Consider the following 26,052-nt stretch of genomic DNA (forward strand, 5'->3'; position numbering starts at 1 on the left):
CCCCCCCGCCACCACTGGCAAAAGAGATGAAAACCGACCCGCTCAAGTACCACCGTTGGTACTTGAGCGGGTCGGTTTTCATCTCTTTTGCCAGTGGTGGCGGGGGGGGGGATACCCCTCACCATCCCTCTCCAAAGGGGGAGTTTGGTAAAGAGAGATGAAAAAAACCGATTTGTACCTCCCTTAAAAGTTGTCCTAGCTCGCTATTCTAATATCTATATGCAATCTTCACACTGCCGTACTCTAACGGAACTATCAACTCTATGCTTTCATCTACTCCATCTATCGTATAAAAATTACCACTACAGTCTGTTATTTGAAATTAGCATCTTCAACTATGTAAATCGTTGACTTCATGTAGATGTAATACTAAAACATATAGTCAAAGCAAAGATTACAAACTGAGACGAAAGGTTTGTGTCTTTGCTCATTTTTATATGCAGTACTTCCACCTTCACTCGAACGCAGCGCTACTGTATCTGTCGCTTGGATTCTGGAAGAGATGCCAGTCTTCTTGATATGTTGTCTTCGCTTCAGTGCAGCCTCGTCTAATACATCCGGTTTGGACTTTCGGACAAAAACAACACAGTCTCGCATCGATTTTCTTTGAATCTTTATATTCGAATGCTAGTAAATAGTTCTACACTACTCCCAGCGAAAATGCGACCCTCCTCAACTTAAACACTACATATCGGATCCGGCTTAATGCTAATGTTTTAAAATGTACACAACTTTCGGTGCTCCACCCTAGCAAGTAGGTAGAGCAATTTTAAATACACACATTGATTTTGTTTTTTTTTATTATTATAGAACTTGGTTTACTTTCGTTTCTAACGTTAATGAAAGCATGCTTTGTAATGCAGTTCATGTTTGTTTGTAATTATGATTTTGTTCAAGCGATAATTACACGTTCAGAATCGTTTGAAAAGTATATGACCAGTAGTCGGTCTTAATATATAAATCAAACGTGGTGGAGGCTATATTTTCGATTTGTTCTGAATATGAGATCGTCGTTTATCAGGGTTTGTTTCTATATATGTACGTATTGATTTGTTGTTTCCAACGCTTGTAGAAGTATGTCCTACGTTTTTATAAGGATTAAAACGAAAATCGGTAAGCTACCTATGAGTGATTATGGAAGGCAAATGTTAGCATACTAAAGAAGGAGGGGAAATTAATGACCATCACGCGATTATATCCCGTCACTTTGGAGGAAACAATACGAATCTATCGATCGATATACTGTAATGCCACATCTGTATAGGTACTGCCGCTCTTCTCATGTCCGTCCATGGCGAAAATCAGCAAGCCGAGAAAATCGTATTTGAGGCTTGATTCGAACCATTGCTTCTTATGTGATGAGACAACAAATTTGACTGTCTTTTCAAACTTTTTCAGAACAAAGTTATTGAGTTTTCCAGTATTATGCAAATATGGGTGATTAGCTACCATTTGCATTGAAAAACACAGTTTTGACAAAAACTACTATGGGACCGACATGCGAAGAGTTGCAATATAGTTACTGCTCAAGAACAAACTGCATTGCTGAGAGTAACAAAATTAAACAAGCTGCAAACGAACATAGATGACATCCCGAATAAAAATTGAAATGTAAAATCACGTTGTATTAAATACAATCGTTTAAATGTTTTCCCATCTTTACGATGCAATGCAGACCAGCTTAACCTCATTCAAAATATTACGATCGAATAAGTTCGAAATATGGACAACTATTTTGATTGATTCGTAGTGTAAGCGAGATCGTTTGTAGTAAAATTCGTAATTATTTAGAACGAGGACCTACTCTTAAGATCTAAACCGCTCTGGGATCGAGTACAATAATTGCCACATGACGCACATGACTCAAAAGGCGTTTTCGGCTCGGTTCGATACGCCTGCCAATGTCACACGCAACTTCATTATTATTATTGAGCTTTATTTATGATACTTTCAACCTTTGGACTTGACCATTTCGGTTCCACACAAAACTGTGAACCGCTCAAAAATGCCCCACGTTTTAATTTAGAAATCTGCGGAAAAATGTCTTGTTTAAATACAACAAAATTACAATGGGTTACAGTGATAACATTATCAGTACATGGTATGTTGATACTGTAAAGTTTTATTCGGGATGCCCAAACTTAAACTAAAAAAAAATGCAACACACAAAAACGCGAAATCCTGTCGAAAATGCAATGAATGCCATCCATTCTGCGCTTTTCCTTAGGCAAAGCGTTTCTTCTTCTTCCTTAACTTACCGTAACCCTTACCGTACCAACCGGGCTTGACGCGACTCTTCTTGCCGGGCCCTTTGACCGCATTCTCCTTACACGCCAAAGATGGTTCCTTCTCGGCTTTCAATCGTTTCTCCTGCACCTCTCCACGGTCAGTAACTTCCCTCTTTACCAAGGGCTTATCCTCCGAATCATCGGATTCCACCTCACTCTTAATCTCCTCCTTAGAAGTCGATGCAACTGGATCCGCTTCCTCTTTTACTTCTACTTGCTCATCCAAAGGCTTCTTCTCTTCCCCTTGTTCTTCTTCTTCTTTCCTTTCCTCTTTGACCTCTTCCTGTAGTTCTTCCTCTTCGTCGGAGAAATCGCAGCACTCGCAAACGATCATCTTCCCACGTCTCGCCGATTTAATCGCGAATTCCTCCGGTTGCGGGACGTAAAATTGACAAACGTACTGTCGATAGTTTTCGAAGCAGAACTTACACTCGATAGCGACCTCCCGTTTGATCGGTGAGCCGCCCCAAAGGTTCACATTCGGTGGCGGTGGATGGATGATACTGTGCAGTCCGGAGTATGCGTAATTCACGTCGTACCACTGGGGCAGTGTGCCGGATCCTTGCGCCTGAAGCACCTTGCAGTAGTTCAGAATACGTTTAACCTTGTCCTGGGCCGATTCAGCTGTGAGGAGTTGAAGAAATTGATGGTTATAGGGATTAGGTCCTTGATTGATATGCCTAGTATACATTTTTGCGACCAACCAAGCTATGAGTAGAGGAATTGCGGTTGTTCAAATAAAAAAATTGTTCCGTAAGAATGCCTCTATAGAGGGTTACGATATCGGTTGTGCTACGATTACCTAGCGTTAGCGTTGTTATGATATACTTCGTAGATTGGATACTAGCGACACTCACGTCTCTTCTGAAATTCTCAGTTAGACTACTTTCAGGAATAATGCTGGGGAGTAAACATTGGTTCCAATCTAAATAAGAGTAACAGAAGCATGACTGTCGCTATTCCCGGCCACGCCCATCCTTACCATAACTAGGGATATTGAAGGAAATGTTGATGTAGTACTTACTTAACGAGAGGCCACCGACTTAGCGACACCCTCATAAGTGGTACGGAGTTGGAAGGTTGGGAAGGGTATTTGGTTAGGATTCACCCCAAGTTGGCGATGCAACCAAAAGTATGTATTGTTTATTTGTTGTTTATTTAATCTCTCGATAGCCGGCTATCGAAAGAACATATTATTCATTTTGTTTAGTGATCATGAATTTTAAGAGTCATGACGGAGAGCTTGGGATTAAACCCATGATTTTCTGCTCAGTAAGCAAAAACGATTCCTCCAGGGTCATCGAGCATCTCAGAACCATAACGCTTCGCGACAATACAGGACTACGTTTTCGCTTGATATGCAAATAGTTTCCGAGGTTAATGTTCAATATCAAATATACAAATGATGGTGGCGATTTATTGTGCTGTGGAAGAGCTTGGAGTTAAATCCATGATTTTCTGCTCAGTAAGCAAAATCGATCCCTCCAAGGTCATCGAGCATCTCATATTCCACAGCGCTTCGCGTCAAAGTACGAATATATGGACGAAGTATCTATTATTTACGATAATTACATGAAAGAAATAAAATATAAACTACAAACAAAACGTGACAACTAAAATCTCAAAAAGATATTCTCACAAATATATTTCACGCAACCAGGAATCGCAAAACAATTAGACGCTATAATGATACTCTGCACATGTTAGACACAAGAAAAGGTCAAAAAGCAAGCGTCCGACAAACAAAACCCGCCAGATCCACTTGCAGTCACAATCAACGATTCTACGAGCGCTCACGAATCATAAAACCGCCGACTGCGACACTCTGAAAGCGAAATTGACAGGTTCTATGCGTCAAACACCCGCCACCCAATCTCCTCCCGCATCCAACAACGCAAATCTCCATTACAAAATCTAACGAATTCAAAACTCCGAAAATCACTCATCTATAGCTAGTGAGTGGAAGCAACCCTGAATGCAACCATTCTTCACGATACACTTTTTCTGTCTATCTTTCTATTAGGCCTGTGGACATGCGTTAGCTTCGAAACTTCTAACCAAATTGAGAAAATTTTCAGAACAAGAAATAAAAAATTAAAAAAAAACTTTCAAAGGTAATTACAAGTCAATTAAATATTGATTATTTTACGCAAAAACGAGCAAGTAATATTAAATCTCTTGTATCGTATGCTAATGCTAATTGACTGTAACAAAAATAATATGCTTAAATAAAATAAAATATTAATAAAATTATATGCAAAATTTACTAGAAGATCATTACTTTATTGGTGAGAAGATTATAATAAGCCCCTCCAGTTCCTCTGTATACAGAACAAATCTAATACTATAATCAGAATTGCTCAGTCTGCGTGAAGCAGCCGATTTCATCAAGGAAGTTCTATTAACAACCAAGAATTAATCGTTTGAGGCATACTGAAGCATTAAGAAGGTGATATGTGTCACTATAGGAAATCATCATCGTTGCAAATATAAAGCAATTAAACATAACCCTTTGCTTCAGTACCGTCAACCTCCATGTCCATGGGGAGGGCGGTTGTGCTACGATTACCTTAAACGCCATTACTCCGAATGATATTTTGCCTTCTTTTGATTGCTGTCACGTTGTTTTCACATTTAGGGTAGTGGAATTCGGGGTGACGGCGTACGGCGAAATGACGTTCGGGGTAACTTAGCACAATTCCCATATAGGTAAGATTAGTTCAATTATTACGTATCACCCAGGAAAAAATAGGGTTATCCTGACTCTGAATTACATGTCATGTATTACAAAAGTATCTCGAATCACACGTACACTAATGTCGGACCTAAGTCCTTTCTTCTGCTTCTATACGCTCCATCATAATTTGAACAATACTTTATAGAAACAATTCCAGGGTGGTCAGTGAATTTTCATTTTAAAATTTCTGGTATTTTCCTGGTTTATAACTAACTATAACACGTTATTTTCGAGGTACCGTAAAAAAAATAGCGGCGCCGGTGGTGTAGTGGTAAGCGTGATTACCTCTCACCCCAGCAGGCCTGGGTTCAATCCTAGCCGGCGCCGCCAGGCATAACATCTTTAATCACGCCTTCCGTAAAGCCGTTGGTCCCCGGTTCATGAGTTGATGGGTCGATGCGTAGGGTCCAGGTGTGGGAGCTGGCTCCCTGGCGTCGGTAGCATTGGTGCTCAGCACGAAAAACAAGATCGACGGAAAACAAATCAAGGTACCGTAAAACGGGGTATCTTTGATAATGCGGGTAATTTTGATAGTAAAGTATAATGTGGTATAATGATTAAATTTACTATTTGCAATTTCAACAGTCCGCATCGTGCTCTCTTGCCGTGCGGATCTATTTGCTTTTTGCTTAAGGAAGTGTTACTACTACCTAAAGCTACAACAAATTTAAACAGCACTTTTCAGCGCTCAACCTGTAAAAATTTTCTACCTTGTTCAACTCCTCTTATTCCTCTTCGATCCTTGTTTGGACCCTACCCGAGGTAATCCTTCTTGGATATCGATTTGGAAAATTCCTCTTCGATCCTTCAGATTCTTATAGTAATCTGCTTGGAAGTCGATTTGGATAATCGCATAATCGCACTTTTCAGTGCTCAACCTGTAAAAATTTTCTACCTTGTTCAACTCCTCTTATTCCTCTTCGATCCTTGTTTGGACCCTACTCGAGGTAATCCTTCTTGGATATCGATTTGGAAAATTCCTCTTCGATCCTTCAGATTCTTATAGTAATCTGCTTGGAAGTCGATTTGGATAAAAAATTTACTGCCGCCATGGCGCCTAAACGCAAAAGAAAGGGGCAAACTCTTGACCCCCCTTCTGAAGAAATTAATTTGAGTAATCAATTTGATTTGCTCACGGATGATGAGAATGATCCATCATCCAAGAAAAATTCTAGTAAACTTTCCCGGCTTAATGCCAAGAAGGAAAAGATTCCCCCTATTGTGATAACCACTACCGATTTCCATGCTCTTCGCATGGAACTTTTGAATTTCGTGAAAGTTAAGTTTTCACTACAAATTGGACGTCGGGGTGAATGCCGTGTATTGGCTGAAACCTTGGACGGATTTAAATGTCTTCTCAAGTATCTTACTGAGAAGAAGCACAAATTTTTTACTTACGACACCAAAACTGAACGTGTGTTCAAGGTTGTCATGAAAGGACTGCCCAATGGTGAATCCCTGGATCAGATCAAAGATGAACTGGCAAAATTACTTGGAGTTGTGCCACTCCAAGTAATCAAAATGAAAATGAAATCCCGTCCTGGCGATTCGCGCAACGGGATTTCTAATGATTTTTATTTAGTTCACTTCAAGTCTAGTGAACTAAACAACCTTAAGGCCTTAGAAAAAGCTAGCCTTATGCTCCATGTCCGAGTGAAGTGGGAACACTTCAGGAAGACTGGAGGAAATTTTCAAAACCTCACTCAGTGCCGTAAGTGCCAGGGATGGGGTCACGGAACTAAAAATTGCTACATGCCAGCTAAATGCATGAATTGTGGTGATTCCTCTCACGCAAAGGACGACTGTCCTGTGAAGGAAGATCCTAAGAAATTTAAATGTTCAAATTGTGGTGAAAACCACAAATCCAATTTTTGGGAATGTAAGACTCGCAAAGCGATCCTTCAATCTCGTTCTAACCGACAGGTAGGAAACGCTCCACGTTTCCGACCAGGTATAAATTCCTCTGCTGTTAACAACGGTCAGCGAGGAACAAATTCTACATTCGTACCCGTAGGTACAAATATCACCCCTGCTTCAAATGTTTCATCTGTACCTACTCCCCTCGCTGCTAACAATGTTCAGCGAGTTAATGGAGCTACCTATGCTGCTATTGCAGCGGGTAGAAATCAAAATACTAACCAACGTTCTAACGGAAATTTTGACAATTTTGACTTAGGAAGCATTACTGCTCCTAAAATGGAATTTTTACAGAATTCATTAATTGACATGATTTCTGATATGTTTAAATCTAACTCCATGTTTGATGCTATTCAAACTGGAGTAAAATTTGCTAATAATATTGTCATGACTTTAAAATTCAGTAATGGATTTTAAAGCATTAAACATTTTAAATTGGAATGCTCGATCTCTTAAAGATAATGAAGACGAGCTATTTAATTTTTTGAGAGTTCATAACGTGCATATTGCCGTTATAACTGAAACGTTCCTTAAACCTGACCATAAGGTTAAGAAGGACGCAAATTACTTGATTTATAGAAATGATCGTCTTGATGGACCCTGTGGTGGCGTTGCCATCATTATTCATAGACGAATCAGGCATAAAATTCTTTCTTCATTTGAAACCAAAGTTTTTGAAACTTTGGGAGTTTCTGTTGAAACAAAATTTGGACAACTTACGTTTATAGCTGCCTATTTGCCATTCCAATGCGTAGGCCAGCAAAAGAATTTTCTCAAGGGTGACCTCCAGAAACTTACCCGGCATAGGTCTAAATTCTTCATTATTGGTGATTTTAATGCAAAACACCGCTCATGGAATAATGCTCAAAGCAATTCTAATGGTAATATTCTGTTTGATGATTGTTCTGCAGGTTATTACACTATTCAATATCCAAACAGCCCAACATGCTTTTCTTCTGCAAGAAATCCCTCCACTATTGATTTGGTCTTAACTGATTCATGTCAACTTTGTAGCCAATTGGTTACCCATGCTGACTTCGGTTCTGATCACCTTCCAGTAACTTTTGAAATATCCCAAGAAATAATTTCTAATCCCAACAGCTTTACTTTCAATTACCATAGGGCTGATTGGGAGCAATATCGAACATTTATGGAATATAACTTCGATCCAAACATTCCTTTGCAAACCAAAGATGAAATTAATTATGCTCTTGAATCTCTGACTACTTCTATAGTTGAAGCAAGAGCTGCCTCAGTACCAAAATGCGAGGTTAAATTCGATTCAATTATAATAGACGATGATCTTCAGCTCTTGATCCGTCTTAAAAATGTCCGTAGGAGACAATTTCAAAGAACACGCGATCCTGCCATGAAAGTTATCTGGCGGGATTTGCAAAAACAAATTAAAAAGCGATTCTCTGCCCTGAGGAACAAAACTTTTGAAAATAATGTTTCTAAATTAGACCCGAGTTCCAAACCCTTTTGGAAACTCACAAAAATTTTGAAAAAACCTCAAAAGCCAATTCCAGCGCTTAAAGAAGGTGGTAAAATTTTGATCACAAATTTGGAAAAAGCTCAGAAACTTGCTAAGCAATTCGAGAGTTCCCATAATTTCAGTTTGGGTCTTACTAGTCCTATTGAGAATCAGGTTGCTGGGGATTTTCTGAATATTTTCTCTCGGGAAAATATTTTTGATGATTCCTGGGGGACTGATTTGGACGAAGTAAGGTCTATAACTAAAAAGTTTCAAAATATGAAAGCTCCAGGTGATGATGGAATTTTCTATATCCTCATCAAAAAACTCCCAGAGAGTACCTTGTCTTTCTTGGTAAAATTATTTAACAGATGTTTCCATTTGGCATACTTTCCTGATAAATGGAAAAATGCAAAAGTTGTTCCAATTTTGAAGCCGGATAAAAATCCAGCTGAAGCTTCTAGCTACCGCCCAATAAGTTTGCTTTCTTCAATAAGTAAACTTTTTGAAAAGATAATTTTGAATAGGATGATGCTTCACATCAATACGAACTCAATTTTTGCAGATGAGCAGTTTGGATTTCGCCATGGGCATTCAACTACTCATCAACTCTTAAGAGTTACCAATTTAATTCGTTCAAACAAATCTGAAGGCCACTCAACTGGAGTTGCTCTTCTAGACATAGAAAAAGCATTCGACAGTGTTTGGCATGAAGGTTTGATTGCTAAATTGAAAAAGTTTAATTTTCCACTTTACATTATGAAATTAGTTCAAAATTATTTAACTGACAGAACTCTGCAGGTAAATTATCAAAATTCCAAATCTAATCGACTACCTGTTAGAGCAGGAGTTCCTCAGGGTAGCATTCTTGGGCCTATATTGTATAACATTTTCACTTCGGACCTCCCTGATTTGCCTCAGGGTTGCCACAAATCTTTGTTCGCTGATGACACAGGCATTTCCGCTAAAGGAAGAAGTCTTCGTGTTATTTGCAGCAGACTTCAGAAAAGTTTAGATATTTTCTCTTCTTATTTACAAAAATGGAAGATTTCTCCCAACGCTTCCAAAACTCAACTTATAATATTTCCACATAAGCCCAGGGCTTCCTTTTTGAAACCTAGTAGTAGTCACATAGTCACTATGAACGGAGTTCCAATTTCCTGGTCAAACCAAGTGAAATATCTTGGATTAATACTTGACCATAAATTAACTTTTAAAGATCACATTGAGGGCATTCAAGCCAAATGTAACAAATATATAAAATGTTTGTATCCTCTTATAAACAGGAAATCCAAACTTTGCCTGACGAATAAACTTCTAATATTTAAACAAGTTTTTAGACCGGCCATGCTTTACGCTGTGCCAATATGGTCTAGTTGTTGCACTACCAGGAAAAAAGCACTTCAAAGGATTCAGAACAAAATTCTGAAGATGATTTTGAAGTTGCCTCCCTGGTACAGTACTACCGAAGTACATAGAATTTCGAATGTTGAGACTTTAGCACAAATGTCCAACAAAATAATTAATAATTTCCGGCAAAAATCGTTACAATCCTCAATTGCAACGATTAATTCCCTTTATACTTAGATAAGATTTAGTTTTAGTTATTTAGTTTTAAGCTATCAATTGTTATACTGACATGCAGGTTTAAAAAACCTGTTTAAAATACTGAATTGCAAAAAAAAAAACAGGAACAATGTAAAAACACTTAGATATATATCATAACAATTAAGGCTGGTAAGTTACTGTAGTAACTGGAGCACCTAGGTTAAAAATGAAATGTAATTTATTTTGAATTTGGAACAAATAAAGAGTTAAAAAAAAAAAAAAAAAAAAAACTATTTGCAATTTTCCGCTCTTATTCACTTTAATGGTTGTTGGAATATGTTAAGGTGTTATTGGTTTTCCCGGTTCTCCCGCCAAATTGTCGGTTTTCAAGGTTTCCCCTGTTCGCAGGCTACCCTGAAACAAGTTTCAACTCTCTAATGGCATGCTTCCTTTAAACATTGGTGTTAGTTATCCTTAAAAAATAAACAATGGCGGTCATTACCCCGATTTCCCACTTCCCTGAAAGAGATTCTACCTTCTTTTGATTGCTGCTCGTTCTTTTCACATTCGCGGTTATAGCGTTCGGGAAAGTGACATTTGGGTAACGGCATTCGGAGTAATGTAGTAAAATCCTAATTGAATATCAAGCTGAACATTGCATTAGGTTCTAAGTAACATTGACAGATTATCTTCGTATACTTTCTCTTTGCATCCCCACGGTCATGTAAAGACATTCCCAGGTATTTTTGCACACAGATCGATAAAATAAGCTTTTATCTAGCATCTAATACGACAAACACAACAAGAAACGGTTATATGTGCTCAAGTTATTAACGAAAGAGAAAGTCGACTAAGAGAATCGATAATGTTAATTAGGACAATGCAATGTTCAGCTTGATATGGCTAGTACTATTTTGTTCGGCAGGAGTTTATAATAAAAGCCCTACCGGTTTCTCTGTTTGAGGAATAAATCTGATATTTAGATATCTATCAGAATTGGATTCAGGCCGGCGCCGGTGGTGTAGTGGTAAGCGTGACTGCTTTCTCACCCCAATGGGTTTGGGTTCAATCCCAGCCGAGGTCGGTGGGATTTTTCTGAGGCATAAAAATCTCTGGTCACGTCTTCCTTCGGAAGGGAAGTAAAGCCGTTGGTCTCGCCCCATGTATGTGTGTTGAATGGGTGCGATATTCTACGCAGGTGTGGAAGCTGCCTTCCTGCACATTCGATTGCTGTCAATGGATGGCAATCGATGTCCGTCGGTGATTGGCACTAGATTGCGGAACAGAGACCGACGTTAAATAAAGGAAAAGAAAAAAAAAAAAAAAAATTGGGTTCTTTAAGGCTATTGAGGAAAATGCATATTCGTAATCTGCATTAAAAATGGAACCCAAACCCAAAATTTCATCAATCTTGGTACAGTGGAACTATTTCAAATAAATACGATTACATTTGCAAAAATCACCTTATTAGCGCCCCTCAGTGTCACTTTGTATGGGAGCGAGCTGTCAGTTTGTTAGTTTAGTGTCAAACAGTGAAGTTATTATTTTGCTTTAAATCATGATTTAAAAATCGTGATGAAAGTGTGTGGGTTTGAAAAAAATATCGCAGTGCTAAAAACAAACAAAGCTCTTTCAAATGATGTATAAAAAACGATACATTTTTCAAAATTAAAGAACCCAATTGTCCAGTCTGCAGTCTGACCCAGATTTTTTTTTATTATTCTAGAATAAAACAAAAACTACGCACATCCGTTCTTTAATCTAGAATCAATTCCCGATCGATTGAAATCTGATTTAGCAAAATCGGTCAAGAAATGACGAAATGGGAGCATACGAGAGAATCTACGAGGAAGACGAGAAACTGACGTTCGAACGGGCATACGAAATAGCAATCAAGTACGAACCGGAAGAAGGCAAATCAGCAGAAATTTCCAGATGGGACGAGGAAAAAATGATTTCGAACGAGGAGGTTCCAGTGGTGCGAAGAATTCAACGGGTGTTGGTGACAATCGGTGCTTGGCATGCAATCGCGTATAGGCCATTTCAAGCAAGATTGCCGATTCAAAGAATACATCTATCGAAAGAACAACAAACGGGGCCACCTGCAATCGGCGTGTACCTCCAAGAGAAATTACTTCGTTGGAGGACAGGAGCAACCAGAGCACAATTCGGAGGATACGGATGAGGTGAACTTTCTGTTGAGGAACAAGTCTATGATGTTCCTTTGGAAACATAGGTGAGGATTAGTGGTAGAACCTATAGAATGCTTAGACACAGGAACAGCAATCTTAGTGATTTCGTTGTCGTATTTCAATAAGAACATGAGTGCGTGTGAATTGAAGTCGACAAATTTGCGATTAACGGGTTACGGTGAAGAGCAGTTGCTTGTGAAAGGTTTGATTGAACCGGTGATTGAGTTCAGCGGAATTCGCAAGGCGTTAACGTTCGCGGTCGTAGAAAACGGATGTCCACACTTGCTGGGAACTTTGTTCGTGCTTTCGACCTAGGACTTTCGACCGTTCATGCAGTTGAAGATAAAACAAATCATGCGTTGCAAAAGTTGTTGAACACGTATCAGGACTTATTCAGCGAAGGTTTGGGAACATACAATTATGGCTCTATAAGGATTGAGTTGGAAGAAAGTACGGAAAAGGTTTTCAGGAAACCGAGACCAGCGACATGCAAATTTGTTGACAAGGTTATGTCCAAGTTAGATGCGATGGAGAAAGATGGAGTGATCACTAAGTGTGATAGTTCGACGTGGGGTACTCCACTGGTTCCTGTGCTGAAAGGTGACGGAACAGTTCGATTATGTGGGTACTATAAGAGTACGGTCAATCGTCACGTGAAAGACGTTATTCATCCTTTGCCTACGGTTGAAGAAGTGTTTAGCAAGCTAAACGGTGGAAGCAATTCAGTAAATTGGATCTTTCGAAGCGTTACAACCAATTTGACCGTGATGAAGAGTCTCGGGTGACCTGTGCCATATCTACCTGTAAAGGAGTGTATAAAATTAATCGTCTTCCTTTTGGTGTGCGCCCGGCGTCGGGTATCGTTCAACGGGAACTGGAAAAGCTACTGTGCGGTATAACGGGTTTGGACGATGTGCTGGTCACGGGAAATTTTGATGTGGAGCATCTGGAAAATCTAGGGAGAGTATTTGAGGTACTAAAGCAGGCACGATACTGTCAAAGCGATTCAGGAAGCTCAGTAACCGAAGAACATTCAGGAAGTGAGAGCTTTTGCGGGACTGATTAATCACTACGCCAGATTTGTGGGGAACATTGCAGAAATCATGAGCCCTGTAAGAAAGGAACTAAGTTCATTTGGTCAAGGGAGTGTCAAGTAGCTTTCACTAAGGCGAAAGAGGAGAGATATGCAAAGATGTCGTATTGGCGCATATTAATCCAAAAGCTAAGTTGTTTTTAATCTGTGACGCGTCAATGGAAGATGTTTCAGCTATCTTAGTGCAGAAGAAATGGCCGAGAAAGGCCAGTAGCGTGTGCCTCACGGGTTCTACACGCGGCGAAAAATCATTATCTGATTAGTAACACCGAGGGTAACACATTCGTGATTCGAACGGACCATAAACCGTTGATGTCGCTTTTCAACCCACTCAAAGGCATACCGGTAATAGCAGCTAGTCGCATGCAGCGCTGGGCCAATTTTCTAGCAGGTTTTAGTTATCAGGTAACACGTAGGCTCCCGAGAAAATGCGGATTTTCCATCGAGCTTTCCACATGAATCCTGGAATTGTGGAAGGAAGACGATAGTTATGTTAACCTTCTCAATATGGGTGACATAGCTACTGTTGATTGTGATACGTTTCGGGAAGAAACGGGTAAAGATCCGGAGCTTTGTGCTATAAGGAAGTGGTTGAGGTCCGGTAAAAGAAACAATGATATGTTGAACGACGCATTAAGTAATACCAACAATCAATACGAAACTAACGATTTTAAATTGGCTCACCACTTTAGTAGCCTATTGGTCCCAAGCAAACGATTAACGTACCCTATTCTAGTTGAAATTCTATTACTACACTATGTTTGTTTTGATTCGCTATGAAAGTTTGACAGATAACATCAGGGGTGTGTGGATTCATGCAGAACATGCAGGGGTGAGTGAAATAGCTTGGGACTGCTTGGGACCGTTGTTCTGGTACTGAGTGAGCCAAAAATAATAATGATTTTCTTCGGGACCCAGTGGTCTTAGAGTTACCTCTATAGTAATACCAACAATCAATACGAAACTAACGATTTTAAATTGGCTCACCACTTTAGTAGCCTATTGGTCCCAAGCAAACGATTAACGTACCCTATTCTAGTTGAAATTCTATTACTACACTATGTTTGTTTTGATTCGCTATGAAAGTTTGACAGATAACATCAGGGGTGTGTGGATTCATGCAGGGGTGAGTGAAATAGCTTGGGAGTGCTTGGGACCGTTGTTCTGGTACTGAGTGAGCCAAAAATAATAATGATTTTCTTCGGGACCCAGTGGTCTTAGAGTTACCTCTATGGTAATACCGCGGGAGAATTGTCGGTGGCAGACGACCTGGTGATGCGGGGTGAAACTGATGTCGTTTTCGTTTTTGCTACACTACACCGGTGTAGTGTAAGCAGAAATAAGCGCGAGTCATTGACAGCTCATCATCATTTGTTTGTAAACAAAGGTGCAAGCTACATCCTGAGTTTTTTTTCGGTGTTCGGCGGTTTAGCACCGGTGTAGCTTAGCTACACCGCCAAAACGAAAACGAAATGATACGAAATGTTTTGTGCCAAGTACATCGTTCTCATTTAGGAATTGTGAAGAGTAAATCCGTATTGAAAAGCTTTGTGTGGTGGCCAAGCATCGATGCGGAACTGGAAAGACATATCAAAAACTGTTCCGAGTGCCTTACTAGCCAACCATCACCGGAGAAAGCCAAACTGAAACCGTGGCACCCACCGCAAAGTGTATGGGAGAGAGTTCATTTGGATTTTGCTGGTCCAGTTCAAGGCATCAGTTTTCTGATTGTTGTCGACGCGCTTTCGAAGTGGATAGAAGTGTTCTCTAAGCGGAGATGTTATACGGAGTTCGTGTTGGAGAAGAGGCTAGAGTGCATTTCTCGTTTTGGCTTATTGAAGGAAATCGTGTGCGATAATGGGTCACAATTTACGGCGGCTAAATTCAAAAGCTTTTTGGCAGCTAATTAAGTTAGGCTGACATTTACAAGTCCAGGTCATCCTGTTACAAATGGCCAAGCAGAGAACGCTCAAGGCTTCACTATTGAAGCATAGAGGTAACTCTAAGACCACTGGGTCCCGAAGAAAATCATTATTATTTTTGGCTCACTCAGTACCAGAACAACGGTCCCAAGCAGTCCCAAGCTATTTCACTCACCCCTGCATGTTCTGCATGAATCCACACACCCCTGATGTTATCTGTCAAACTTTCATAGCGAATCAAAACAAACATAGTGTAGTAATAGAATTTCAACTAGAATAGGGTACGTTAATCATTTGCTTGGGACCAATAGGCTACTAAAGTGGTGAGCCAATTTAAAATCGTTAGTTTCGTATTGATTGTTGATTGAAGTGTCTAGCTAGAGGATGTTCCAACTATAGTCGCTATATTCATAGTCTGGCGGATAGAATCTCGGGAACCAATTGAGCGGTCAAATAGCGGAACCAATCGAGCAAATCACGACCAACAACAGAAAAGAGCACATCAGCTGTTGCGAACAAAACTTCGGAAGCCCTTTTCTCGTGACTCAAGGCTCGCCTACGCAAACTAACACCATCTTTGGGTTGAAGAAAGTTTCCCCTATCCGATGATGCCGGTAATTTGCATTCGATTGGCGAGTAAAGAATAATCAACGTTTTGTTTATAAAAGTTGATAGTACCTTTTCAATGGTTGAAATATATTGAATTGGTTCCGCTTTTTGATAGATCGAAATTCTATCCGCCAGACTATGAATATAGCGACTATAGTTCCAACGTGCGCGAGATGGTAACTAATATTCTGATGGGTTTCGCAACACTGCACATTGTGTACCCGGATTTTACCAAGAGAGCTACGTACATCATTGGACTTGATGTTACCACCGACAAACCGACATGAAACTTAAACTTAACTCTTGATCGAGAATCCATAACGGCCGATTCAAATGTGCAGCGATCCCATCTGAAATGTTTTATCTAGATAAAAATAATTTGTCCGAAATAGATTAGACACGAACCAACTCATAAATTTTGTACGCGTGTTCATGGCTAGGATAAACATTTTCCGCGAACACGGCGACAGATGTCAGTTTTGTACTTTGAGCAGAAATTCCTTTGTAATTTGTATGATCATTCATGTCGGTTTGTCGGTGATGTTACCACGCGCTAATGAGAAGTCATCAGCGGTGGAGCAAAAAGTGAAATAGACAATTCTCGTGTCACTTTTCAAATAGACCAATGTAACCTATCCATTATTTGCGGAGACGAGCCAGCAAACGGCTGAAAGTCTCCTTAATAAAGATATAAAAAAAAAATATCCATTATTTTGAGAAAATCGAAGTTAAAGTTCGACATATTATTATTTTAACAGTTTAGAAACAATTCATTTTGAAATACTACTTTTAATGCAGTCAGTGAATAATAACGTTGAAAAATCAGTAGAAACGGTAAAATCATAGAGGTAACTCTAAGACCACTGGGTCCCGAAGAAAATCATTATTATTTTTGGCTCACTCAGTACCAGAACAACGGTCCCAAGCAGTCCCAAGCTATTTCACTCACCCCTGCATGTTCTGCATGAATCCACACACCCCTGATGTTATCTGTCAAACTTTCATAGCGAATCAAAACAAACATAGTGTAGTAATAGAATTTCAACTAGAATAGGGTACGTTAATCGTTTGCTTGGGACCAATAGGCTACTAAAGTGGTGAGCCAATTTAAAATCGTTAGTTTCGTATTGATTGTTGGTAAAATCACAATTTTGATTTGAATTTCATGCTACAATATAGCAAAAACCACATAGGACGTTTTGACTAGTCAAGTTGTACATCGGACATGTTACATTGGACGGTTTTTCCCAAGTGAGGAATTACAAAGGATCGAGGAACGTTCGGTTTCAAGAGGGAGATCGTGTTATCGTACGATACTATACCAACCCGAAGGCAAGTTGGACGCCTGCAATAGTAACGCGTACTATCGGTAAGCGAAACTGTTTGGTGAGGTTATCCAAGAGCAACCGGATAATCACACGACATCTGGACCAGATGTCGCGGGATACGATACAAGCTGAAATACATAATAGCGTACCGAGGAACCAGTTGACACAGGAACAAAAGCTAAATCGGTACGAGTATCCAGTGCACAGGAACAAATACAACAAGAGTGTGAAGTAGTAGAAGAAGAAGAGAGCAATGACCCATGTTTCTCGGATAATGATTCAATAGAAGAGCAGGAAGAAGAAGAAAATTCCAATGAAATTGATGCAAGTTTCACTAGTGTGCATAGTGTTAATAGCGATGTTATGAGCAAAAATCACCAGCTTTGTACGAAAACGAACTAGAAAAGTATCTAGTGCACAGGTTATACTCCAGAAGGCGAGTAACATTATTATCTCAATCCTAGAATGTTTTTTCCTTGATTTATTGTCCGTCGATCGATGTTTTCCGTACTGGGTACCAATGTTATCAACTCATGGACCGGGGACAAAAGGCTTTACTTCCCTTCTGAAGGAAGACGTGATCAAAGATTTGATGGCTCAGAAAATCCCGGCGGAGCCGGCTGGGATTTAACCCAGGCCATTTGAGGTCAGAAGCAACCACGCTTACCACTACACCACCGTCAATTTGTGTAAAGTCAATTTATGTCAAGCCTCCAATTAAAAAAAAAAAAACCATTGCTTCAACAGCGACCTCTTCGAAAATTCAGCCTAATAAGAATGACTCAATCGAAACAATGGTTCGACTTCAACAATAATTACAATGAGCAATGACTCACCTGCACAGCCCATCGGTGCGGTTACGAACTGTTGAAGGTAAGCACCGGGTGAGGAAAACGTGAGGAAACTTCTCATCGGCAGCGTCGGTCCTGTTGGAGTCGCTGGAGGCGTCCTCAGAATCGAAGCACTAGGTGACATCACAATAGTTTGCAACACCGGTTGATCAGCAACCGATCTAGGTGGTTCCTGTACTTTAACTGACTCTGCCAACGACGAAGTCATTGTCGTAGTTGTCATCGTCGTCGTTGTTGTCTCCGTAACGCCATCCGAGTTCTTTTCAATAGGATCCTCCGCGAATTCCTTCGGCGTGTCCTTCTTGGGCCGTTTCTTCTCTGGATGTTTGATGTTGAGGAAATCGGTCTTTTTGCGGATGCGGAAGCTACGAGTTCGCCCGGGAGATGGAGACGTCGCTTCGGGAGTTGAATCCACGTCCGTTTTCTGTGCCGTTTCCGAGTTCGATTTTTCCGATGTGATCTCCTCGGGAGTATTTTCATCATTATTTTCTGATTCTAACCGTCTGGATCTACGGGGTGATGACTTGTTCGGTGTTTGATTCGAGTCATCATCGGTGAAAGGTGAACCCGGTTTAGTGTAATCTTTTGTCGGTGTCTCCTGGATCGATTGGTCCGACGAAGAATCCGGGGGACTTTGTGGCAATTTGGTTGGCGTTTTGAAAATTGGAACATGAGAGAGGTTTGGGGAGAATGCCTTCGAAGGACTGACTGACCTGGGAGGTGCCGTCAGCAGAACGATGTTTCCAGTTTGATTTGGCAAGCCGTTGTTCAGGACATAAGCTATCGGGAAGCGATGGGCAGGGTTCACTGGAATTGCTTTTTGTGCATTCGCATTGGTGGTGATGATTGCTGGCATTCCATTGAAAATTAGCTGGGGTGAAATGGAACCATTCATTATCATCGGTGGTCGCATTTGAACTCCATTGGGAGAATGCTGTGGACTAGCTACTTTCGGAAGTTGCAAACCAGCCGGCTTGGCATTGCTCAAGATCTCCTGTTTGCCCGGGGATTCGGTATCTGATCCTACCGATTTGCTTAACCGGAAGTTCTTGAGGTTCAACATATCAGTCGGCTTTGGAGGTGGAATCAGACGTGGTTGTATAGGTTGCTGTCCTCCCAGTATGATTCTACTGGCGGCGAGAATCTTCCGATCGATAGGATTGGCCGGTGGCGTTGGGACATTTTTGCTGTTATTATCACCCAGAATTTTCGTTGGGATGGTTATCCCAGTTAGCGGTTGAGGATTGGCCGTAACAGGCGCATTGGTTGAAGTTGGTTGCAATTTAAGTGGCAATTGAAACTTGATCGGATTAATGAGCGTCAACCCGGGAGGAAATCCGTTCACAAACTTGGGGGCACTTTCGTACAAATTAAACACTGGGCTGTGGCTGAGAATTACTTTAACGGTATTGGGTGGGGGCTGGCTGGTGGTGGGCTCTCGAGGTGGTTTTGGCGTTGGAATAATGTCTGTAAAGAATGAAATAAGCATACATTTAGAAAGATACTGGAGAACTAGGGGCAAGAAGGTCACCCGGGCCAAGAAGGTCACCCGGGCCAAGAGTGCCACCCTCAATATATTTTGAAAATGAAATCATTTCAATCCTATCTCACGATGAACCTATGCACGGTACTCCTATGAAGCATTCTAAAAAGTTCTGTCCGAATCGAAGTCGTAAAAAAAAAATGCAAAAAATAATTTTGTGTTGATGCTAGTTTTTTATAAGAATAAGGCATCATAAAATAAGGTTTTCGGTATTTCCCATTTATTTTTTTCATAGTTTCTGCATTGAGACGTCACTATTGATGGTTGATTGATACAGTAATAACAATTAATTATTAAATATTTTCTTTAATCAAAAATTATATTTCCTAAAAATAAACTTTTTACGGGGCAAGAGTGCCACCCCTACGTTTATGTATTAAATTGTACAAAAATGTTCAGAAATTAGCACAATTGGACAATTATGTTTCCTATATACGTGAAATTTTGGAAAACAAACTTATCAGTTTTACTTCATTTAGAAATATGGTCTTTTTGTCCCATAAGAGTAGCCTTCTTGCTTCGTAGCATTTTTAGAGCGTACAACATGAAATTTTGAAAAAAATCATTAACACTTTTTGATGGGGTTTAATTTTAATTTCAATGATGATACATGGAGACAAGGTTATAAACTTACAATTCGGTTCACAAACTCCTATAAATATTCACGGAATCACATGTAAAAACGCGCTACACCAACTCATCATCGCATTTTGTTTAATACTACGAAAGGTTTAAAAACAAACGTTCTTCGTGTCAGCAGAAGGAACAGCTGTAATAGTGACGTGATTCTAATGGAATTAACGGGTCTGAGAAAGGGACAAACAAACTAGCAGCAAGATTATATATCTGCATCTTCATGGCTATATTTACCCTAACTACTCCTAAGAGTACTTTTGGAATTATCCTTCGATTTTTCATTTATTCTTTTCAGATTTCCTTTGGATTCTCCTTCTTCTCTCGTAATTCTACTTACAAGTAGCCTGGAGTTCTCCTTAGAATTCACTTAGTTCTCCTTACAAGTCCATTAGAAAAGTCTCATCTAAATTACATTCCAGTTTTTGTCAGAATTTCGAATTGCCATGGAATGCACCACAGAATTCTCGGACTAATTTAAAATGAATCCTTAGATTTTAGTCTCCTAAAAATCATCCTCTGATATTTTCCTCTACATTTCCTTGAAATTATTCCTAGAGATCCTTGGAAATTTTCATTAAATTTATTCATTAGAGTTCAAAAGTTTTAAAACTTTTGCAAGTCCCTTAATTTATTCTATGCCCGTAGTCTTGAATATTTGTTTCGTTCCAGATTCTTAAAAATTCCTCCATGTTTGATTTCATCGGCCCAAAATTTCAAAAAATTGTCCTTTGAAATCTGTAGGAATTATCCATGTTTCAGTAACCTAAAAATCACAATTCAAGCTTAAGAATTTATGTTGTTACTGAAGAAAAATCTACTCCGGAATTATTATGTTCAAAGAGTAAAGGTAACTAATGAGAAAGATAAAGTTGTTTGTATTATAATATGAAATAGTATACTATCAAAAACTAGATTGGTAAAGGGATTTGAAAATTCCCTGAGAATTCCAGGTTTCTCTAGGTAAAATAAAATTCCCTGAAAATTCCAGGTTTTCCAGGTAGTAGATACCCTGCATTAAAGATGGAGGAAAAAGACTGCACAAAATTCCACGACAGTAACTCAGGGGCTGAGAAGAATTGAACTCAAAAGTGTAGAAAGTGAGCTTACTCAGTGAATGAGTATAATTTTCCTCTGGTATCCAGGATGAATTTGAGGGAAATCGAGAGATATTTCACCGATTCTATTAGGAGAATACTAGACTGAGTAAAATTGTCGCTTGAATTCAGCTTGAATATTAATAATAACTGTGATAGGAACTAGAAACTTAACAAACACGGTGAAACTACCGCGATACCGCTAAACACCATATTGATACCGGAATACATAATTACATTACATAAAATCAAACTTACTCTGTTTTCCAGTCGCCACTTTGACTCCCGTTAAATTCGTGACATATTTAGCATGAGCTACCACTCCTGATGTCGGTAAAGCTTCCGAAGACCTCTCAGAATGATTTACTGTTTTAGATTTACCGACTTCAGAGGTTTCATCAATACTGTTCTTGCGCGCCACGGTTTTATCTTCTACATCCGGACTCGAACCCTTTCCATAATGTTCTTCATTTGTAGAACCATCCACTGCTGACTGTGGATGTTTACTAGTCTTGGGCATACCTTCCTTTGAAATAGCGATCTCATTGAACGTTACCTTCGTTGGTTCCGGAACACGAATCGAACCACCTTTTCCAATCTGATCGCCCGTTTCACCAATTCCTCCATTAGATCGAGCAGTGGATGAATCAACTGAGGATTCTGCCAATACCTTTCCCTCAATCTGATGTTGTGTTTCAACAGGTTCGCTCGTAATCGATTCCTTCCGTTCAATGTTTGCTGGATGTATTTTGTTTCCGATTTCAGTTTGTTTCTGTTCAGTTTCATCTTCCTGCAGAATGCATTCCGGTAGGCTCTCGCTCACTTTGACCGGATCTTCAAATACCAAGATTGCGCCCTTTTCCGGACTTTTCCTACAACCGGAAGAAAGCTCACTGGGATCCTCCCCACCGGAAGGAGTGGTTTTCACCGGTGTCAGTGGGACAAGCATGGGAACGTCCGTGACAGCCGGCAGGATCGGTTTCATGAGGATGTGAATTTTGCTTGCAGTGGCAGGTATGGTGTCTGAGGTGGGAGCGTTTTGATCTATAGTGTTCATCATTTGACGTAGGTTTCCAAACAGACTAGAAGCGGTGTCAATTTTGATAACATTGACCGAAGAAGGTGATGGTGGGATAGATTGATGCGATGAAACCGGTGGACTGGTTGGTCGAATGCCATTCGGTGAGCAAGGAACCAGAGGCGGAACCGGTAGCTTTGGTGGCAGGTTTAGTGGAGATGGGATGTCAGGTTTTGATTCGTTTTTCATTTGCAATTGGGCTGCATTTAGAACGATGTTATAGTTGTTAAGCTGCTGTTGTATGAGAAGATTGTTTATGTAAAGCTGCTGAGGTGTGAGAAGGCAGGATGGATTTAGAAGCATGGGAACTTGCTGGAAAGATGGTTCTTTTTTTATATCCATATTACCCGACCTGGGTTCCTTCTTAACATCGACTCCATTTGACGAACAACCTTCGTCAGTAGCTTCATCTTTGATAGCATTCTTGAGCATTGGCTGAGAGGCTGTGTGCTGTTCCTCGGGCAGTAGTAAAGTTGCATGAGCAAAAATGGGATCTTTAATGCGGGTATATTCCGGAACATCGATGTTTAAATTCTTCATTACCTGTCTCATCACTTCGTCGCATTTCCCGTTAATCTTGATAGATGAAACCTTATCCTTCGGTGTCCACTGAAGGTTGACTATAAATAATTTGGGACGTTTTTTCATCGGCCTATCGGTGGCCCAAAGCCACGTGTACTTCCGAAGGACTTTGAGGCTAGAGCCTAGGCAGAGGATGGCATCAGTCTTTTCAGTGTGTGGTGTTGCTCCGGCCCAGTTCAATGGCCACTTCAGTTGTCCACGCTCGCCGAAATGTACAATCGTATCAACCAACGGTTTTCCGCACTTTCGACATCGTCGATTCGTTTTGTGCTTGTGAGTGGATGTAAGCTGGGTGGTATCGAACAGCCGCCAATATTCAACATTTGGTTTACAATTCTTACAAACCTCAACATACATATTTCCATGCACTTCCGATAAGGAATATCTTGGCATTCCAGATCTCAGATGCAATCCATCACAATTCTGCGATACAACGTGTTTCAACATTCCCCTCCTGTGCAGCTCAAAAAGTGCCATATGAGTGTACGTCGGATCAGCCAGAGACAAATCATGTTCCCCAATATCCTTCCCCTGTGCCAGCAGCGTCCAGATCCCTTGGCTGCCACGATAATCCGGAATCTTTGCAGAAGTACTTATGCCAGCACCAGTATAGACCACCAAGTGGTTGGACTTTACTATCGACTGTGCTAATTTAAATGCCTTCAACTCAATCTCCTTCGGATCATCTTCCCTTTCGATCATTCGTTCCTTGTAAACCACCCTTCGCTTCCTTCTCTCCAGAATCTGCTTGACCATTGTTTTATGATTCCCTAGCAATCGCTCATCGTCACCGCTTCGTTTCGATTCAGCTTTATTCAAAATTGAAACGATCTGAAAAAAAAACCTAAAATTAGCACCATTTCTCAAAAACAGAATCCCTTTCACCTTTTTCCACAGATCAAGCTTTTTCTTTTTGGGACATTCCTCCTGCTTCGTTTCGGACCGCCGGCATCGCTTGGTCCCCTGTTCGAGGATTGCCGATACTTTGATACCTTTTAAGCGCATCATTCACGTGTTCTTTTTCTTCACTTACGAAATTCAGCTCAACTCCCCATCAGAGATGATAATTACCGCATCCATATTATTATCGCTTATGCATCACCAAAAGCAGGATCCATGATTCTTTGTTGATGTCCCGATTCCGGGATATGTTTTTCCATCCAATTCAAATGGCACTGCAGTTACCGACTAGCGGAATCGAAGTACGAGTACCCCGGGACTCACCTGGAGGCTGATTTTTTCGTTATTTCGCACGTATTTCCTCAACAATTAGACAAAATTCTATCGAATTAACTTTTATTATTGTTTATTTATTTCTTCTTCCTCCTTCAGCAAGAACGCACGTACACACTCGACAGGTCTCGCATCACACAACACCAGGGTCGAACTCGAACTAGGCGCTCAGGTGACGAATCGATGAGAAAGGAATTGGTAAATACACTGGAACAAAAAGATACAAAGTTAACTCTCAACCTCCCTAATAAAATTGGTATGGCTATTTTGCTTAACGACGTGTTTATGCTATCATCCAAACCATTTGTTGTTCCATCATTTGGATTATGATTCGGATAGGGTTTTTCTGATTAGGACTCGCTCTCTATTAAGGTGATTCCTTGAAGAGTCCAAAGATTGCTGTCATAATGTCTGATATGCCTTATCATTTCAAGTTTTCTGGTGCACAAATCTCGGGCACTGTTACGACACCACTCACAAAATTGAAACTCCCTGTTTACTGCACTGCAGCAGTTTCCTTGTTGTATGTTTCGTGAGAGAGCTGATATTTGTACTCTTGAAATTGCGAGGTGTAAATTAGATTAAGCAGAAAGAAGGCTTCCACAGCGATTCACCTTAAGTTATTCCCTGGGAGGGAGAAGCAGATAGCACACACGGAATTCATTGCATACTTGTTCTACTTGTCATGAAAATTTATGCCATTGAATTCAAATCAAAACAGGTATAGCTAAATCGCGTGTTTTGCTTTGAGCGTGTAGTGATTGTTTGAGATTATTCAGCGTGCAGTGAGAAACTGTACTTTTCTGTTTGGTACGCTACTAGATGTTTTGACAAAACCTCAATTGATGGTATCTTTCAATATTGATTTGTGTGTATTTTGAATGAATTAAAAAGAAACTGTGTCCCATTGAATAAAATAGGTGGAAACAACAGTTTGTCATAAATTGTTTTACGCAAGATTTCAAAACCGCCTTGTGTATTCTTGTTCAACTGTAAGAAAAGCATCATAAAATTGCTTGGCTCCCAATGACAGTTTGTGACAGCCAGACGGCTGCATTTGACGTTCCATTTTTCTCTCTTCGCGACTCTCCCTCAGGTGATTCCCATAAAGAATTACCCCAGAGACGGCGCTGTTTCCTGTTTTTTTTATAGCTATGAGAAATTATTGTCCAAAGCGAAGCTTATTTTCTTGCACATGTGGAATTGTACCCACGTACGCTGAAATTGTCTAATAACCTATCAATAAAATTATGATTTGCGTTATTGTACTTTTAAACAGGCTTGCTTCCACTCACTTGCTATAAAAACATGATTTTCTGAATTTTGTAATCATTAGATGTTATAATCATATTATGTACTTGTCAGATACAAGAAGAGGTTGAAAGGCAAGTGTTTGACACATCAAACCTGTCAAATTTGCTTTCAGATAGTCACAATCAGCGATTTTACGACTCGCGAGCGCTCACTCTGAGTGAACGCTCACGAATCATAAGATCGCTGATTGCAGCACTCTGGTAGCGAAATTGACAGATTTTATGAGTCAATCACTTGCCTTTCAACCTCTTCTTGTATCTAACAAGAACAAAATATCATTATTACATCTAATGATTTCGAAATTCAGGAAATCATTTTTTTATAGCAAGTGAGTGGAAGCAACCCTGCTTTTAAACGTGCTTTTGTGTGATTGTGATTGAAACAAAGGAAATAAAATAATTTGGCAGCTGGTTCCAAGCTATGAAGCAGAAACCGAGGAAAAATTAGTAGGAACGGATATAAATAAATTGACTTTTGTTTCAGTAATATTTCATTGAGTTGTTAAACAAAATAACCATAAAAATTTTATTGGGGCAGTCCGCTCCTCTCTTAAGGCCCAAGGCAGCGGAAAAGCCCGATCTGAGTAAGCCTACTTGTCGGATTGAAAACTAGT

The 26,052-nt window shown here is 40.0% G+C and overlaps 1 protein-coding gene across 1 annotated transcript; it reads right to left on the bottom strand.

The window, feature by feature from the left end:
* Positions 1–638: 638 nt before the first annotated feature.
* On the bottom strand, positions 639–24,261 carry Sirt7 (sirtuin 7). Its single transcript, XM_065239117.1, has 4 exons — positions 23,778–24,261; positions 21,491–23,723; positions 17,945–19,426; positions 639–2,912 (listed from the first exon to the last, which is right to left on the bottom strand). Exons 1-4 carry the CDS (start codon positions 23,898–23,900, stop codon positions 2,224–2,226), a joined length of 4,527 nt encoding a protein of 1,508 aa, XP_065095189.1. The 5' UTR covers positions 23,901–24,261; the 3' UTR covers positions 639–2,223.
* Between the last annotated feature and the right edge of the window lie 1,791 nt (positions 24,262–26,052).

Source organism: Ochlerotatus camptorhynchus, unplaced genomic scaffold (assembly GCF_037179485.1).
Source record: "Ochlerotatus camptorhynchus isolate MF236.1 unplaced genomic scaffold, CSIRO-AGI_Acam_v1.1 ptg000051l, whole genome shotgun sequence".
Taxonomy (NCBI): domain Eukaryota; kingdom Metazoa; phylum Arthropoda; class Insecta; order Diptera; family Culicidae; genus Ochlerotatus; species Ochlerotatus camptorhynchus.

Coding starts and splice junctions, on each gene's coding strand:
- Sirt7 (XM_065239117.1), bottom strand. CDS start 23,900: ATGATGCGCTTAAAAGGTATCAAAGTATCGGCAATCCTCGAACAGGGG. Junction 19,427..21,490: donor AGTGGCGACTGGAAAACAGA/GTAAGTTTGATT, acceptor CATTCTTTACAG/ACATTATTCCAACGCCAAAA. Junction 2,913..17,944: donor CGCACCGATGGGCTGTGCAG/GTGAGTCATTGC, acceptor AACTCCTCACAG/CTGAATCGGCCCAGGACAAG.